This window comes from Schistocerca gregaria, chromosome 2, assembly GCF_023897955.1.
Source record: "Schistocerca gregaria isolate iqSchGreg1 chromosome 2, iqSchGreg1.2, whole genome shotgun sequence".
NCBI classification, from domain to species: domain Eukaryota; kingdom Metazoa; phylum Arthropoda; class Insecta; order Orthoptera; family Acrididae; genus Schistocerca; species Schistocerca gregaria.
This window is the reverse complement of record NC_064921.1, coordinates 568,325,986-568,338,580: the sequence shown is the minus strand read 5'-3', so window position 1 is coordinate 568,338,580 and position 12,595 is coordinate 568,325,986. Positions and strand designations below refer to the sequence as shown.

Here is a 12,595-nt window from a genome sequence, read left to right as displayed (position 1 = left end):
GTATAACTGAAACGATATTCTACACGCACGCAATTAGATTACTTGTAGCTTGTGATTAATAGTGTCAGAAACCTTCTGGAAATCTAGAAATTCGAAATCAATTTGTAATCCCTCGTCAGTAGTATTCAACACTTCATGTTAGTGAAGAGGTAGTTGTTTTTCACAAGAACGATGTTTTCCAAATCCAAGTTGACCATGTGTCAGTAGACCACTCTCTTAGAGGTAATTAATAATGTTTGAACACAATATAAGTTTCAAAATACTGCTGCATATTACTCCTTTTATCTTTCTCGTGTGGCAGTGCAGCTTTCCAGCCTTTGTATACGGATCTTTTGTCGAGCAAGCGGTTGTTATGTTTCAGTGGACCTATTGCGTCACCGTACTCTGAAAGGAGCGCAACTGGTATACAGTCTGAAATGGAAGACTTGTTTTTATTAAGTGATTTAAGTTACTTCACTATTCCGAGGATACCGACCTGTAAGTTATTCATATTGGGAGCTGTTCTTGATTTGAATTCTGGATTATCTACTTCGTCTTCTTTGGTGAAGTAATTTCGGAAGGCTTTGTTAAGTAACTCTGCTTTAGCAGCACTGTCATCGACAGTATTTCTATAGCTATCACGAAGGCATCGAGTGTCTTTCCGCTAGCATACTTCACATACGATCTGAATCTCTTTGGATTTTCTGTCAGATTTCGAGACAAAGCTTCGTTGTGGAATCTATTACATGTATCTGGCATTGAAGTCAGAGCAATCTTGGTTATTTTACGTTCGTTTAAATTTGTCTTGCTTTTCCCATTGCTTCTGCAACAGTGTTCTGATTCGTTTGGAGCACCAAGGGGGAACGTAGTTCGTTAATCTGTTTGCTTCATATCTTTCAAATGCTGTCGATTCTATTTCTTTGAATTCAAGCCACATCTGGCCTACACTTACATTGTCAGTTTAGAAGGAGAGGAGACTGGCTCTCAGGATGCTGTCAAGCGAATTTTTATCTGATTTTCTGAGCAGGTGTACCTTTTGTTTATTTTTAGACGATTTGGGAGTTACATTATTCAGTCTCACTACTTCAACTTTGTGTTTACTGGTCCCTGTATCCGTTTTGATGCTCGTTATTAGCTCAAGATTATTTGTAGCTAAAAGGTGAAATGTGTATTCGCAAGCATTTACTGTTGCAGTGGCAGCATGAATTAACTGCTCTAAATAATTTCCAGAGGATGCGTTTAGCACAATTAGAGATAACGTTTAATGCACACCTCCGGAGGTAAACGTGTATTTTTAGCAATATACTGAGGGTAAATTGAAGTCACTAATAACTATAATTGTGTGAGTTTTCTACGTGTTTGAATTTGGACTCATGTTTTATTTTATCTTTCATCAATTATACCACAAGAGTTGGGAGGTCAATAGAAGGATCCAATCATCATTTTATTCCAGTTACCAAGAATAAACTGTGTCCATACTAACTCACAGTAACTATTTACTTCAATTTCGCTATGAGATTAACTACTTCTAACAGCAATAAACACGCCACCGCCAACTGTGTTTAGCCTATTTAGCCTATACTTTCTGAACACCGTTGGGTCCTTCGCAGAAATTTCGGCTGAACGTATCTCCGTCTTTAGCCAGCTTTCAGTACTTATGAGTATTTGAGCATCGGTGATTTCTATTACAGCTTGAAGTTCTAGTAATTTCCCAAAAGCCCCACGACAGTTTACAGTTGTTATAGCGATGGTTCCTAGATCTAAGTTCTTCCTTTATCCGACCTACACCCTTTTTTGTGTCTCCCCGAGACCCTCTAACTTAAAAAACCACCCAGTCCATGCCACACAATCCCTGCTACCCGTGTAGCCACCACCTGTGTGCAACGGACCTCTGACCTCTATAGCTGAACCCTAAACCCCACCATCTTAGGCCGCAAGTCGAAGAATCTGCAGCCTACATGGTTGCAGAATCGTCTGATTTAGAATTACCCCCCACCCCCATCCCCACCTTGGCTTTGAACCATAGTTCCGCAATCGGTCCTGTCGACTCTGCTGGAAATGGTGAGCTCTGGTTTCATCTTGCGAGCAAGACTGGCAGCCTTTCCTTGTTCTGTTAGCCACTCGAAGCCAGAGAGAATCTCTTCCGATACAAAGCGACACATATCATTGGTATTGACGTAGCCACCACTAGAAGTTGGCTGCAACCTGTGCTCTTATGACATCCAGAAGGACCTGTTCCACGTCTGGAATGACTCCATCCAGTATGCACATGGAATGTGCATTAGCTTTCTTCCACTCCTTCGCAGACATGTTCCTAATGGGCCCCATGACATGCCTAACAGTGGAGCTCCCAACTATCAATATTCCCATTATCTGTGATTGCCGAGATATTCCAGGCTACGAGGTTTCCTCTGAAAGAGGGTAAGTGTCGGCCACAGACAGCCCCTGTAGCGTTTTTGTCAGTCGACCCAGGGAGGCCTAACGTTCGGCACAACGGGATCTTTCGCCCCATGCCACGCCTCGAGGCGATCTCACACTAGGCCATAATGAGTAAGAGGTCAAACTCAGTGGAAGCAGCTGGCCACCGGTGCGGACCGATTGGCGGACTCTCGCGTCGTGCTAGACGTCCTTTGGATCCCCACGATCGGCCTACTACAGTGATTCCCTTCCACTACAGCGTCATGTAACCGACTCCGTCACATCCTGGAGCTGAGAGTAAAGTGTCACCAAGTCGGCTAGCATCCCCACACAACAATCGCAGTCCCAGTCCATACTGAAGACCGTGGAAAATTACACTATACACACAAACAAAGGACTATCGACACGCGCTATGGAACTCTAGTGTTGACACTGACGAAAAAGCAAGGACTTTGGCTAATAAATTAGATTAACACGCAGAGATTCAAAAACTAAACTACCAACGCACTCACGTGAAACTAAATAATTCGCTCATCCTTAGGTATTGTAATAATCGGTTTACTTTCCGTTTACTTTCCGACACAAACGTAGTCGTGGGGACTGTATCTATTAAATATAAAATTATCGCCCACAAATTCAAAAACTAAATTATCAAAGCACACAGAGGAAACTACATAGTTCGCTACTGGTTAGCAACTCGTAAAATGTCACAAAAGCAGTTACTTCCCAGTTGCTGCTTGTGTCTCGCTTGGCTACTCATCCTTGATGCTGGCACTGGGACGGTGGTGATGTACATGATGGTCCCACAGACGTCCCATGTGAGGATCATACTGGCCACGGAAGCACCTTAACATCATGCAGACGGTTTATAGACACATGCCATGTGTGACCGGATATTGTCCTACGGTGAAAGGGCAACATGAGAGATAACACACGGGGACGCAGGATTGCAGCGACATACCATAGTACCGCCAGATTCACTCACAACCAGTCGTCGTTACCTGAAGTCACACCCGATGGCTCTCCATACGATGATGCAAGAAGTAACACCGCTACGGCTCTCTATAACTGCAATATTAGCAGGACCTCTCCCGCATAAACGACGACGATGGTCATTCAGAGATGTGCACACCTGTGATTAATCACTGAACCCAAAACGACGTCATTCATCAGTACTCCATGTTTTCCGATCATGGCACACTCGTGAAGCAGTCTTTACTGACTTGGTGTTGAAAGCAGCTTGAACATTGGACAGTAACTCGTGACTCTAGATGCTGTTAATCTCTGACCAATTTCTCCAGAAGACACGGGATGCTATGGTGAGTCTATTACTTGTCCTCCGGCGGCATGTACACGTATGAAAGTATTACCATGCACTTTGTGCACAGTACTGCGATCCTGACCTGTAGTGGTCAGACGTGGTGGACCGAAATCTTGAAGAACCTATATGGCTGTCCTTGCTGTCACGCCAGAACACCCTACATATCCGAATACTGCTCGATTCGAGCAGCTGGACATGTGGGACCAACAATCAACATTTTTCAAACTCTTTCTGCTGCTGATAACGCTGTCCCACACAACACGCGACACTTCGGAATCCTTCAAATTGATCTCTCATGTAACGCTGTTCACACCATTTCTATACGCTACTAGTCGTGGTAACTACACTAAAAACAAACAACACTGTATTGCACACTAGTGCCCGTCCTCCCTGTCAGAGGGAATTGTAACCCTTCTCATTTTCTAATTTTTTAGAACAAGTCTGTTGGACAAAGAGCGGTCTGGCTAAATGTGCTTTAAAATAGATTAAAGACGCTATCGACTGCAATGAAATATTTAATTACGTTGATTACGGGCTTCGGTCAGTATGTGACCATCTTCTGACCATTTATATCATAATGGTAGCCGGTGGCGGTGAACGGAGCAGATCTTATAACTGCATGAACGTCGCGACGTTCATGAAATCATAACACCTGCTTCGTTCGCTGTCAACACCAACCATTGTGGTATAAGTGGTGTGAAGATGGTTAAATTCTGACCGAAACCGGTGATCACTGTAAATAAATGCTTTATTACAGTCGAGACTATTTTTAATCCATTTCTAAAAGTTAATTATTTACCTATCCTCCGATGGCATACACGTGTACGAAGTTGTACTGACATCGGACCGTGTCTTCAAGTTTCTTCACCTGTCCTTGGCCAGGTAGTGTATGTTACGAACCTAAAACAACCTCTACGTTAGAAGAGGCAGTGGACTGTTACGTACTTCTTTCGTTGTCAGCAACAATAAATGTTACAGTAGATTAACAAGTAAGAGAAAAGGAACGATCCCCACTTACCAGATAACTGTTCTCCACCATATTGTTTCTTGAAAACGTTAAGTTTCGAGACGACGTCGAAGTGGTACAAGTAAACGGGCTGAGCTGCAGACAAGGAAGAGAGAATCCTGGCAGTTGTCACCAAGGGATATGTGATCAGCAGATCTGCACGGAGCTGTTGACAAAAATGTGTCCATGACGTTTTTTCAGTATTTTCTGATACAGTGTTCCTCACGCTGAATGAAACTGAACTATAGTAAGAGTAGTATGTTACATTCCAATTTACGGATGTGGTTAAAGAAACATTTAACACAATATTTATATATATACGATTACACTGCAATTCATACTTCAGTGCTTGGCATAGGCCAGATCAACTTTTAGGTTATTTCTCAATCGTTGTAATTTCGAATAGCATTTGGAAAAAATGAACGCCCGAATATAACCTTGAAAGCACAGATTTCTCTTACTTTATAACGATGGCCATTCCTTCGTGTGCAAATGGGAGTAAAAAAATATTGTGGCATTCGGAAGAGGAATTTGGTGATTTAGATTTTGTGAAGATCTCTCACCGCAACTAATGACGTCTTTGTTTCAATGGTTGCGGCCCACATTCGCGTATCATTTGCGTCGGACTCTATCTTCTATTTCACAAGAATACGAAACGAGTTACCCTTCTTTGAACTTTTTCAATATCTTCTGTCAGTGCCACCACATAAGGACGCCATACCACAGCAGTAATAGAGAAATGGACAAGCGTGATGAAGGCAACCTCCTTACTAGATTTGATGCATCTCCTAGATGTTCAGCCATCAGTTCTTACTTCGTCATTTACGTCAGTTAGCTTTGCTGCAGCCAAAGAACAATTAATAGGGTGTCTAGTTTATGGATGAAGAAATAAATAGTTAGAGTTCATAAGTATCTCTATCTTACAAACGTTAAACTATATTCTACTGAAGTTAAAACGAGTTATTTGCGGAGAGTAAAGAGCAACAGATGCTCTAAAGTGAGACGCTTGCATTATGTATGGAGAAAGGAAACCCGACACTACAGTTCAAGTAAACATAGAAATAAACATTACCCTTAAAGATATGAATCACTGTTTAATGAAAACATAACAAAAAACGGATATAGTTTTATGGTTGTGCTCAAATTAGATAGTTTTAAACTTTTTGATGTAAGCAATTAAGGCTTTGCTATAAAAATACGTTACATACACGCTGTCAACAGTACTGCGTGTTCAACAATTCATGTGCAATCTGAAAATACTTGTCAAGCAAAAAAGGTTTAATTTTTTTATTAATTTCTTCTTAATTCCCAGATCAATGTCGCTAAGAAAGTGATCTAATGTCTTTGTTGGTGCATAATTTTTAAATAAACTATCCACTTACAGAGACGAAAAGCAGATGATATTAGGAATCCAAAATATGTGATTTGCTGTCCACGTTCTTATCAGATTTACATGCAGGATTGTTGAAAATTCCTTTTTCCATATTACCTCCCTTCCAGCTGCTGCTGTTACTGTGGAACCTGAATTCTCTCTTGTGCATGACTGTGTGAATTGTCTTTGTGATTTTTACATTTTCTTACGTTCCCTTATTGTTTACAAGCTTTATCGATATACGATGGAAGGCAGTTTAAAAAGGGTGCAACAGATGTGAGTGCAGATGTTTTTGTATGTAGTACTTTGATAGGTACACACATCAGTGTGGTAGTCGTTTTCTCTACGTCTAAAAGTCTTCCCACAAGGAAGCCACAAACTTTACGACCTAATGTTTTCTGCAGGGCCGTAATACGTCCACACTTCAGCATCTAACCAGCTGCCCCAGGGGAAACTAAGCATTAATGGCTTGCTGTTACGACACGTGCTTGGAGGAACTACCAAACCTAAAAATATACGATTTGTAACTGCTGTAATTATTAGTCTGCGAATTATGGAAAAGCTGATGTATTGTTTGTTAGCGCATCGGCTTCAGTCAGCTGTAGAAATATTCGCTCTTATAAAACCCGTTACGTTCTATGTACTGTAAGACTAGTAGGGGACCAGCTATAAAATTGATGCTTTTAGCGTAAGTGATAATAACGTAATTTATATAAAACACTGTGTAGCATCATATTATTGTAAGCGTGACACTTAAATTTATATCGTCATTCTGTAAGAACTAAGTATTTTCTAGTGCAACAGTTTGTGGAGTAATTTCGCTGGACATAATTAAAGAAAGACGTTTTTCGTTGCGGCGTAATCTTCTCATGAAATTACAATCACCAACTTTCTCCTCCGAATGTGAATATATTTTGTTGACACCTACTTAGGGAGGAACAATCACCACGATAAAATCAGGCACATCAGAGCTCGTACGGAAAGATACAGGTGTTCATTGTTTCCGCGAGCTATACGAGATTGGAATAATAGAGAATTGTGAAGGCTTCCAGGCACTTAAATGTGATTTGCAGAGTATCCATCAAGATGTAGATGTAGATAATAAGAACAGCTATACAGTTGTCTCCAGAAAGAGAAAGTATATATTAAACTGAATGACTGTCAAAAGCTCTTTAAAACCTTATTTTTTTCTGACAGTTTTGAAACTGTCACTGTGAAATTTCAATTTATGAATTTTTCTATGGTTTTCTGGTAGTCGTCGAGGAGATATTTTCCAAATTCTTCGTTTTTTTGCGTATTCCGTACCATAATAATAATAATTATTATTATTATTTCTACATATGGTGATGCATGGAGAAACCAACTTACGTCAGCGTACAAATCAATTGTAGATTCCTCTATCGGCTGGTTATCAAAATAAAACCGCTTGATATCTCGAGCAACAGTGATACGCTCCTCCTTCTTGATGGGAATGCTGGTAGGTAGAGCTTTCTGAAAACTCAGGTTGAGTTCTCGCCATGCTGCTTTGTCTCTGGAGAGTGCTGTGAAAAAGAAACGTTGCTACACCATTCAGGAACTCGAACGAAGCACAGTGTTACAACCCAAAGTGGTGGAACCATGATTTCGTTTCTGAATTACGATGTACTTGTAGTAAGCGGCTAACTTAAGGCCGCTTTCAATATCTGAATTTCCGATGAAGAGCTTTTAAAACAAAGGAGTCTAAACTACAGAACAATTGTGCTTCTGGCCTTTGGTAATAGTTTATGAACTAGGTTGTGAGCTTTATTCGGATTTAAGGGTCTGGTAGTGCTTTTATTCCTCATAGTTACAGGTTTAGTATTGAAGGCTGACAGCCAGAATGGTAGGAGCGGACGGTTAACATCTAGTGGCCACCAAACGGATCGTCGTGATGGACATACCTTGTTGGAGCTTTGAACGACATTTTTATTCGTTTTATGTTGCAGTGGGAAACACACACACAGCCGAGTGGCTAGGGCCTCCCGTCGGGTAGACCGTTCGCCTGGTGCAAGTCTTCCGAGTTGACGCCACTTCTGCGACTTGCGTTTCGATGAGGATGAACTGATGAAGATAAGCATAACACAACACCCAGTCCCTAAAAGTAGAAAATCTCCGACCCTGCCGTGAATCGAACCCGGGCCGTTAGGCATGACATTCCGCCTCGCTGACCACTCAGCTACCGGGGGCGGACACAGTAGAAGCGGAATAATAAGATTCTAAAAACATTATAAATGGAAAATACAGCCAGTGTAAAAATTCACAAATTTCATTTTCATTAGTGAGCATAAAATGCTGTTATCACTGCTAAAGGGAAGTTTTATCTCTGTGTGATGCCTGCAAGATAATATCAATTGTTTCGCATGCACTATAGACTGAGTAATGACACTCGTTGTGAGCCAGAAATGAGTGTAAACTGTTCCAGTCGGAATGAAAGGTTTAACAGACATAGGAATATCAACGAAAAAACTCATTACGGTGCCAAGGATTCCTGTAGGGATGTTTCAAAGAATTCCAGAGTGTTTTTCCATGTGTCGCTCGGCAGCCACTGTAGAGAGGGGGGAAGCTGTAGTGCAGTCACATTTCACTGTGTCCCTCAAAGGTCGATGAGGGCACATGTAGTTTATTCAAGAGCGTTTCCGAATCAGTAGGAATTTAAAAAAAATGTAGGCTTTATTCTTGAATTACTCATTAACCCATTGAAAGACACACAGTATATTACATGTCACAGCAGTTAAAATCTTCATCTGAAAGAAAACTGTGTCATTTAACATAGATTAATTTTCGACAACTGTCTTCACAACAGTGACATTCAGACAAGACACTCTTAACGTATATCCACACTAAACTGTCATTTAACTCTCCTTGGAAAATCTGATTGATAAAATTCTACATCTACTTAAATTTATATGCAACATTTTTATCGTGTTATTTATAAGACAACGTGTTTTAAACTGTGAATAGAAGCATTAATTCCTGTCTATTATTAATGATACGAATATCAGAGGGTAGAACTCTTTTGTGTAAACCTAGTGAATAATAATTATTGTCTTGAAGGGAGTACAAACCTTGCATAAAAATGAGTCCTTCACGAGAGGTAACGCCTAGGACCAACGGCACGGGCTTAAATTTTCCACTCCTGAGTACTTCGAAAGGATCTTGGGTCAGCACACTATCTGGTATACCAGGAGGCTCAATCGATACTCCGAAAGGCGCGAATTCCGTACTCTCCTTTTCTCAAATAAAAGAAAATAGTTGTTAGCAGCACTTGTAAGACTTCTGTAATTTCTTTTTTCAAATGGCTGTAAGCACTATGGGACTTACCATCTATGGTCATCAGTCCCCTAGAACTTAGAACTACTTAAACCTAAGTAACATAAGGACAACACACAACACCCAGCCATCACGAGGCAGAGAAAATCTCTGACCCCGCCGGAAATCGAACAGGGGCGCGGGAAGTGTAATTTCTCTCTCTCTCTCTCTCTGTGCATGTGTGTGTGTGTGTGTGTGTGTGTGTGTGTGTGTGTGTGTGTTTGTGTGTGTGTCCGTGTGCCTTGAGTGTGTGTGAGTCGTCACCTCCTTCGTAGCTGCCTCGGACGCATGTTCGACGAGTTTTCTTGCCGGTTGCTCCCTCATGAAGGCGACCAGTTCCTCCGTGGTGTTCCCTGTGAAACCCAGGAACCTGGCCAGGCGGAATGCTCTCTCTCTACAGTTAGTGTTCATAGCACCTTCCGTTAGCGCCCCGCTTTGGCAAATGATGCGATGGAACAAACCTGTGGAAGAATGCAATTGTTAATACATACTGTAAGTAGGCTGTTTAGGTTTCTATGTTGGTAACGCCACGTAGCGCTCTGTATGAAAATCACTGACTGTGCTGTATGCAGTCTGTGGCTGGTTAGCGATGTTGGAATTTTCGCTATTGTAGTGTTGGGCAGTTGGATGTGGACAGCGCATAGCGTTGCGCAGTTGGAGGTGGGCCGCCAGTTGTGGTGGATGTGGGGAGTGATATGGCGGAGTTTTGAGAGCGGATGATCTGTATGTGTGTCCATCAGAGACAGTAAATTTGTAAGATAATATATATATATATATATATATATATATATATATATATATATATATATATATATATATAACTTTTGAACACTATTAAAGTATATACATTGTTTGTTCTGTATCAAATCTTTCATTTGCTGACTATGCCTATCAGTATTTAGTGCCGTCAGTAGTAAGAATCTTTTATTTAGCTGGCAGTATTGGCGCTCATTGTATTGCACTAGTTCGAGTAACGAAGATTTTTGTGAGTAAGTGATTCATGAAAGGTATAGGTTATTGTTAGTCAGGGCCATTCTTTTGTAGGGATTTTTGGATGTCAGATTGCGTTTAAGTAAAGAGAGAAATGTCTGAGTACGTTCACTTCTGCTCAGTTGTTTGAAAATCAAATAACGTAAGAGGTTTATCAGCACAGTAATTCATAAATTTTTCTAAGGGGAGGTTTCAATACGTTCAGAAATAGGAAGGTGTCGGAGCAAAATTTGTGTTGAAAAACACATACACACACACACACACACACATAAACACACGCACGCACAAACACATACACATGGTCGTTATATTCACAATATTCTAATAAAATAACTGTTGTCTGTGTATCTGTGACTTGCAGTACAGCAAATATTTAGGTACAGATTGTCATCTGCAACTAATAAGGATTTTTCGATATTACATTACTTAAACCGAAAGAAAATATTACGTGTAAAATTAAAGTATTGGCTTTTGGATAAGTTTTGCTCGTTGTTAGCGTTATATCGTCTACTGCAGATATTTATATAATATTTTCTTCTGGCAACACTGAAAAGTTAATTATCTTTTATCAGTGATTTGCTAGTTTATTGTAACCGAAAATATTTCAACTTATTGACTGCTTGGGCACGGCACTTTATTTGTGCGTTGTAAATGGGTTTGTTTGGGTTTGTGTGTGTGTGTGTGTGTGTGTGTGTGTGTGTGTGTGTGTATGTGTGTGTGTGTGTGTGTGTGTGTGTGTGGGTGGGTGTTGTTATGGGTGTACATAATCTATTTCTACTTTGTTTTTGAGGACGTGCGCAAGGAGACAAACATACACGCTGACTCACTTGCAAAGTTGAAATTTCCCGTGCTGAGAACACAAAACGAGATGGTGGAGCAGCTGATATTTCGTAAACAGGGGCACAGTGAGCTTTAACCACAAGACAAACGTATTTAGTTTTATGTCTTGCCTATACTAATAACCGACAGAGCCAACTCCTTTTTCTGTGTGTTTGCTCAAGGTATGTGTGAAGATATTGTATTACATTTTCATCCTATAAAGAATATCCAGTATAGCTCTGTGGTGAGATTTGGAGCTAAAATTCACTTTCCAAACAATGATTTTAAAATACAGAACATGATTTTTAGATGCAAAAATGTATTGCTCATTTGTGTGACACGTATTTTTTGTTACTGCTTTACAGTAATTGAGAGTATTTTGATTTCGTAGTCATAACGAGAAGAAAATGTGCTTTTCTTCACCAGACGTGTTTCGTTTTATTAAAATAAAACATTGTCAGACGGATGTACTGAAAGCTTCTACAATTACTATTTTCTTTGTGGTTCGAAAACAATTTGTTACTAAAGACATTGGTTTTTTTGTTTACCGTATTTCATTTATCCTTAAGGATGTAAATTAATAGTAGCAGCACTAGATTATCCTGTGCTTAACATCAAAAAATACATAGTTCAGCAAATCAGTGTGCGGTAGGGCACAACACTGCCAGACGAAGAAATAATCCAAAACGTACAAGCACACATCGTTTTATGATATGAGCGAAAAACCAGGCATTAAATACAGTAAGCAAACAATGAAATGTAACGAAATGTTTTTAGATCTATAAAGCAAGTCAAATTTAAAAACTTTTCAGTAATGACCACTGATGCAGCTTTATTTAAATGAAACTAGACGAGTTTGGCTAGGAAGACAGGCATTTTCTTGCAGTTGAAAAGAAAGACTGAAAATGCACTTAGGAAGAAAATATGTTATATGCGCGACAATATTTGTAGCAAGGATGGAATATGAGAGGGTGTGGGTGGTGCTGAGTTGAGAGAAATACATCCAAATTTAGCCGTCACTAAAAACATTTATTGAAATCCAACATTAGCACATTCCAAGAACGTCTGAACACTTTACTTGCTCCCTTACGTGAATTTAGATTCAAAAATCACGAAGCTTCTTCAGCACAATTAAACCACTGGAGCAAGTCTAACGCAAACTATCATAACTTGAGCCATGTTTCAGCAACTAGCATATAACCAGTTTCACTTATTTAGACTGCAACTCAAGTAGTATATACATAAAGCTCCAATAACAGGTCTTCTACGTTTTTCTCTTTCTCTTCCAATCTTCGTTAGTTATACGTTCGTCAGAAACTCCGCATTAATTGAAATGCCCCAAAAACTTAAATAATTGACACTA

At 40.1% G+C, this 12,595-nt stretch overlaps 1 protein-coding gene across 1 annotated transcript in view; it reads right to left on the bottom strand.

Moving 5' to 3' along the window:
• Nucleotides 1–12,595, bottom strand: part of LOC126332800 (juvenile hormone esterase-like) — a 78,681-nt gene that overhangs the window by 17,563 nt on the left and 48,523 nt on the right. Inside the window, exons 5-8 of the mRNA XM_049996682.1 lie at nucleotides 9,688–9,884; nucleotides 9,180–9,342; nucleotides 7,465–7,637; nucleotides 4,737–4,890 (exon numbers count right to left, since the gene is read on the bottom strand). Coding sequence (XP_049852639.1) covers nucleotides 4,737–4,890; nucleotides 7,465–7,637; nucleotides 9,180–9,342; nucleotides 9,688–9,884 — 687 coding nt within the window. The remainder of the gene's footprint in view (nucleotides 1–4,736; nucleotides 4,891–7,464; nucleotides 7,638–9,179; nucleotides 9,343–9,687; nucleotides 9,885–12,595) is intronic.